We start from the raw sequence: 6727 nt of genomic DNA on the forward strand, positions 1-6727 counted from the left end.
ACACACATCCGTCTGTTTCCGTTGGCGATCGCACGTACTGAAAAGGTCCGGAAAGGTGCAGTGGCTTGCTGCGTTCAACAAATATCCTTGCGGGTACTGGATAACCCTTGCAATGATCACAAAAACCACAAACAACAAACTGCCGCTGCAACTTAGGGGCCCAGGCCTCGCGCTCCGCTTCGTTTTGAACCAGCGCCATGTTTGTGCGTTCGCCGCACACAGGCAAAAAGTTCACGACTTCTCCTCGTGATGTCAGCACGGCCACGAAGGGCGGGGCGCCTGCGTGCGGTGCGGGTTGCGGCGATGGGCGGCTCGAGGGTAACCACGCCTTTAAGCTGCGTCTCGCAGCACCACACGTCTGAGGAACGCCGTTCTAAGTTTTCTTTTAATGTGTTTAGCATTAATAGGAAACTTTACGCACTTTCCGGTAACTATCTATGGGTGTATCTGACAGTTTTCCCATCCACTTCGGTCACTGGGTACACTGTAAAATAATTTGCTCCCTGAGTCACTTCTAAGCGTGTAAATTATTTCACAGTGTGGTTGTGATGTGTGGTGCGCGACATGGTGCGGTGATCGGGACGGTCAGGAGCAGACGACAAGGAGTGCGCCCGCCGAGGCAAATTCCGTGCTGGAAGGAGAAAAACGACAACGCCGAAGAGCGTCCGGCACGTGAACGCGCGGCGCAAGAAAAACAACTAAAAGAAGAAAAGCAAACCAATTAGGATAGACCACGGGGCGCCAGGCAGCCAATCGGAGAATGCCTAATCGGCCAGAGAGAAGAAAAAAATTGGAGGACGCTTAACCTTCGCCTTCAAGAGTGGAACGCGACAGCGTTCCCGTCGACCCGCCAAGGTGTGTAAGACAATGAGCTACGGCGCAGCGACTACGCGCCCGCATCGGACGCGGTGAGCGTCGAGCAACGTAGCGTTCGGCGCGACAACGAAATGTGCGCCGGAGCAAGCGACGCACGCCTGAGCCTTAGAAACAGCTCGTTTCTAAGGCAACACCGCGTTCACTAGAGGCGCTTTTGTACCGCTTTGAAGCATCGAACTCGTGGCTCAGTATTTCTGCTTCTGGACGCCGTGCAGTACGGACGCAGAATGGAGGGCTCCTCGAGAGCTGCGAAAGCGGCCGACGTTGGCCGTGGTACCCCGTGTTCCGCGTTGCCCAAGGATTACCGTGTCATCTTGCCGCCGTTACCAACAGGTGAAGGACAAAGGCGCGCAGTTGTATTGCACTGCGACGTCACTGCACGGCCTTATAGAATCGACGACTTCCGGAAGCCCTTGAAGGATGCTGGAGTAATTCAGCAAGTAGGCGGAATTGGTGCATACCAAATGTCGCACGTGTGGCTGCTGAACATGAAGACAGATGAGGCAAAGCAGACGCTGCTAGACGCCGGACCACTACTGGTGAAGAACCGGACATGCCTCGTCATTGATCCAGCGAGGCAAGAACTCAGGATTAAGCTACATTGGGTCGCGTTCGACGTCACCTCTGAGACCATTCGACGAGCCTTCCGAGAGTATGGCGAGATAAAGGAAGTCATCAGTGATCGGTGGAAGGCCGAGGACTTTGAGGGCGCCGAGTCAACGACTCGTCTAGTGCGTCTTCTGCTGCGCGATGGTGTCACACCAGACCGCATCCCACATCAGATGCGTCTTGGTAGCGGCACTGCGCTAGTGGTTGTGCCTGGACGTGCCCCGTTATGCCTTCGTTGTCACAACACTGGACACATACGACGTGAATGCCGAGTGCCCAGGTGTGCTGCTTGCCGAGCGTTCGGGCACGAGCAGGCTAATTGTACTCGCTCGTATGCCAGAGTTGCAAGCGTAGGCGGTGAAGCAGACCGGAGCGAGATGCTCATGGACGAAGAAGCGGAGAGCGTGGCTGGGATGGTGGCGTCTATCAGCGACGCAGCCGCAGTGGCGGCGTCCACCAGCTCAGCAAGTGCGCAAGAGAACAAGGCTGCAGACGCTCGGGCAGCAGACGCCACTTTGGAAGACACTTCGACGGGAAAGTACGAAGAAGGTTCGGCAGAGCGCCCTTCTGAAACCCACTCTTTAGGAAAGCAGCTGCCACTAAGTGCGTCCGGGAGTGGTGAGAAGACAGCTGAACTCAAGACCGCAGTAAGCGCGGTCGTTGCGACGCTCGAGGACAGTGATTCGACGGATGAGGCTGCAATGGACGCCGAGGCAACACCTACGAAGCGCCGACTCAGCAAAGCAAGCACGGCTTCTCAAGACACCCGGCTACGAGCAACGGAGAGGCGTGGGACCGAGCCTGGAACCAAAAAGCCTCGGGTGGCCACCAGCCATCAGCGGTCGGCGTCGCTTACACGCGGCGGCGGCAAGTCGACGCCCTGAGCGTCGACTGGACTGTGCGTTGCTACAAGGCAAGGTCTGTGAGGGGAGCGCCGTAGGCTCGGTCTGGTGTCACTCGCCAATATGGAGTCCTTAGAGAGGTCGATAAATATTGCAACACTTAACGTCCGAGGGCTTAGTGCCAACAGGAGGCAAAACCAACTTTACCGCCTCGTAACGGAGCACGATTTTGATATTGTAGCCATTCAGGAGACCAAAGTAGAGAGAGAGGATCAGACAGAGCGTATGGTGCGTCCTTTCACGAGACGCTATAACGTGTGTGTTGCCCATGCGGTGGGGAGGTCTTCGGGGTGCATTTTGTTAATTCGGCAGAGTCTTGGTGCTGTAGTGCAGTCGGTGACTACCTGTGAGTCAGGCCATTTCATTGTATCTGACTTTTCCCTGTCAACAGAAAATTGGCGAGTAATTTGTCTTTATGCACCAGCTGAGGCTCAAGAGCGAAAGCTTTTTTTTTTTGAGGAAATAGAGACGTACGTGAAATGCGAGCGTAGACTAATCCTGGCGAGAGATTTCAATTGTGTCTGTACGGAACGTGACAAAACCAGTGGAAAACACAATGATGCAAGTACTGCTGTTTTGAAAGACTTGATTGCAGAATTTAATCTAGAAGACGTAGGTGAATGTCTTTGCGGTGGAAAAGCGGTCACCTTTACCCACTTTCAGGGTGCGAGCCATGCTAGACTTGACAGAGTGTACGTGTCGGCTGAACTAATTCAGTCGTGTCGAGATTATCGAGTCACACCTGTTGCATTTAGTGATCATTGTTTGGTTTCTTTCCGTGTTGGAAAGGAAAAAACAAATCGCAAAGAAATTTCCTGGGATCTTTGGAAATTTAATGCAAACTTGCTGAAAGACGACGAGTTTTGTGAGCAGTTTCTCAAGGCTATAGATAAAACAAAAACTCAAAACTTATATAGTTGGGGACATAAATGGGAAGTTTGTAAGCAAACAATTAAATTGAAAGCACTTGAAAGGGCCAGTGTCTTAAGTCACGCGAAAAAAGAACTCGAGTCCAGTCTTAGATTGAATCTGAAGCAATTATTGGAAGCTGAAAGTATACAACCCGGTTATTTCTTAGAAGACATAAAAAGCATAAAGCAAAAACTTGAGCTGATAGACCAAGAGCGATACAATGGAGCATTGATTCGAGCCAGAGCTGAAAAATGGAGCACAGGAGAAATGCCGACAAAACGTGCCTTGGGAGTCGAAAAGAAATATGCTTCCCAAAATGCAATAACAGAAATAGAACATAATGGGTTACTGTCTACCAACAAAGAAACAATAGCAAGTTGTTTTTTGGAATATTACAAAGTATTGTTTTCTCATAGCCAAATTGACACTGATAGATTTAAAAAAGACTTCATGTCATTGATGCCAACATTAGATGATGAAACTAAGGAAGTATTAGAAGTGCCCATAACAGTAGAGGAAGTTAAGAATGCGATTGACCATTTATATAATGGCAAATCACCGGGACCGGATGGCTTAAGCGCTGCATTGTACAAGGCGTTTAAGGGTGTTATCGCACCTGTTTTGACTGAAGTATACAACGAGGCTTACGCGAACAAACATCTACCGCCGGCCTTTTTGTCAGCACACACGGTCCTAATACCAAAAACTGAAGACCCAATCAAATTACGTAACGTCACATCGTATAGGCCGACTAGCCTGACAAATATAGACTATAAAATATTAATGAAAGTATTGGCTAACAGGTTGCAGACCGTAATAAAAGATTTAGTCGGTCCACATCAAACGTGCGGAATAAAAAGAAGGACAATTATGACAAATATACACATAGCACGATCAATCCTTGAATGCTGTGACGCAATGCAACTAAGTGTCGCTATGCTGCAGGTTGACCTTGAGAAGGCATTCGACCGCGTGCCGCACGATCTGCTTCTATGTGTGCTTGAATATGTGAATGTAGGCAATGTGATTAGCGAGGGTGTGCGGATGGCTTACGCCGGATGTACGACGAGATTGATAATAAACAAATCAGTAGGTGAATACATACCAGTACAGCGCTCGGTCAGACAAGGGTGCCCATTATCACCGCTTCTGTTTTGCATATATATTGAGCCCTTTTGTCTAAGCGTAATTAGGAACAACGCGATACGTGGATTTCAGTTACATCAAGTCGAGGTAAGCCTTTTTGCTTACGCTGATGACATTGCAGTTTTATGTGCTAATCATGAAAGTATAATGCATACCGTCAATGCTGTTAAATGTTTCTGTCAAGCAAGTGGTAGTGCAGTAAACTGGGACAAGTGCGTTGGGTTCTGGCATGGGGAATGGGACGTCGCACCAAGGATGTTTTTGAACATTAAATGGCAAGAAACACCGACAAAATACTTAGGAGTACCCCTACAGTACTACTCTGACAATGAGCCTTATTGGAAAAAACAAACAGAGGTGTTACGTGAAAATGCACAAAAGTGGAAAGGATGGGATAAGTCGATTTTCGCACGGGCCACGACGTGCAACCTATTTCTTGTAAGCAAGCTATGGTATGTAATGCAAGTTTTGCATTGCAGCAGGTTAAATGTACAAAAAATGCACAGAGTGTTCGCGGTCTTTATCTGGAGCTCTCTATGGGAAAAAACGAGCCGAACAAATCTGTTTAAAAGAGGGAGTGATGGTGGGCTTGGTCTAGTGCATCTGTATGTGAGACAACTCGTCAGTCGATTTGTTTTTCTCAGAGATGTAGATCATACCTTTCTCAGAACTATGATTCAACTGAGGCTGGGTAAAGTGCTACCAGAGTTTGTTGTGTCTTCGGTGTGTCAGCAAGGAACAGTACGAGGATATCTAAAAGAAGTGGTGTCGTCTTTTCGCTTCTTATCGGTGCGTTTTTCTTTGCAATATTTGACAGATGTGTCACGCAAAAAACTGTACAAAGACCTTGTGGATGTGTTATTTCCTGTGCCATTGTACCGTGAATTATACTGTGCAGGCAAAGGAAAATATGTTTTGAAACGCGTTAAAAAAATGCTAGTTGCGCCAGGGGTTAAAACCTTTTTTTTAAAGCTGCACACAGGAACCTTACCTGTTAAAACATGGTTAGAAGAAAAGGGTTTATTTGTTCCGTGGGGTACTCATTGTTTCTTATGCAAAAAACCAGAGACAATTGAGCATGTGTTTTTAGATTGCTGGGGTGGAGTGTTCTTCTGGGACATCTTACAGGGAACCTTGAAAAAAGAGTTGCTATTAAGTCCGCACGGAATCCGTTATCTCACGGTCGAAAACGACGATGGTGTGCCTTTCGATCTGGTTATGCTCCTGGGCCTTCACAGTATATGGCGAACTCGGACTGCTGTACACAATGCGGATATTGACGCTAGACCGGTTCGCGAATATTTTTGCGAATCAGTGTCCTATTTTGTCGAAGTGCAGAAGGTGCAGTCGTATGTACCAGAGTGGGTTCCAAGATTAGAAATGTTGTTGGAGATGCCGAAATAATGATGACTTGTAGTCAGCAAACAGCTGACGGTTCTCGGTACTATTATCTTGTTAATCTGTTCTTCTGATCTCATAAACTCTGTGAAAAGCGAGGCAATAAAAAAAAAACTCGTGGCTCAGTGGTAACGTCTCCGTCTCACACTCCGGAGACCCTGGTTCGATTCCCACCCAGCCCATCTTCGAAGTTGCTTTTTATTTATGAAGTGCCTGCCGTGATTTATCGCTCACGGCCAACGCCGCGGACGCCGACGCCGACGACACCGGCTTTTCTGCGACACGAGCTCCTTAACGCTATCGCGTTAAAAGCGTGGTGCGCTGGCAGGAGGAGGAGAAGCAAGGTAGACGCCGGGAGAGTTCCAGGAAGCGACGCCAGGAGGAGGTCAACCACCGGGAGTAGAAGACGGGCTGTCGGGTTCCCGACCCGAGCCACCAGGACTTCACCCGACCGGGGCTTCCTGCCAGCCCGTTCCTGTGCGTCGCCCGTCTACCCGAGCGTGCCGTCAGCTCCTCAAGGCCAGTGAGCTTCTGCGCCCGTGGGCAAGACGAGAACAGTCGGGCTGCGGGCCCGAGTTCTACGCCAGCTGCCCGGCCAGAATGCCGCCCCCCGTCTGTCGTGCCGCCTGCTGCCCGAGGCCGGCGTTCGAGCTTCTGCGCCCGTGGGCAGGACGAGAACAGTCGGGCTACGGGCCCGAGTTCTACGCCAGCTGCCCGGCCAGAACGCCGCCCCCCGTCTGTCGTGCCGCCTGCTGCCCGAGGCCGGCGTTCGAGCTTCTGTGCCCGTGGGCAGGACAAGAGCAGTCGGGCTACGGGCCTGAGTTCTACGCCAGCTGCCCGGCCAGAACGCCGCCGCCGTCTGCTCGTGCCACCAAGCCGCCTGC

General features: G+C 50.2%; 1 protein-coding gene across 1 annotated transcript; it reads left to right on the forward strand.

The window, feature by feature from the left end:
* Positions 1-1000: 1000 nt before the first annotated feature.
* On the forward strand, positions 1001-6074 carry LOC142575116 (uncharacterized). The gene has a single exon (XM_075684113.1). The coding sequence runs from the start codon at positions 1104-1106 to the stop codon at positions 2367-2369; it is 1266 nt and encodes a 421-aa protein (XP_075540228.1). The 5' UTR covers positions 1001-1103; the 3' UTR covers positions 2370-6074.
* The last annotated feature ends 653 nt before the right edge of the window (positions 6075-6727 follow it).

Source organism: Dermacentor variabilis, chromosome 3, assembly GCF_050947875.1.
Source record: "Dermacentor variabilis isolate Ectoservices chromosome 3, ASM5094787v1, whole genome shotgun sequence".
Classification (NCBI taxonomy): domain Eukaryota; kingdom Metazoa; phylum Arthropoda; class Arachnida; order Ixodida; family Ixodidae; genus Dermacentor; species Dermacentor variabilis.

What these genes read in the sequence shown, in the direction of transcription:
- LOC142575116 (XM_075684113.1), top strand. Translation starts at nt 1,104, where the DNA reads ATGGAGGGCTCCTCGAGAGCTGCGAAAGCGGCCGACGTTGGCCGTGGT.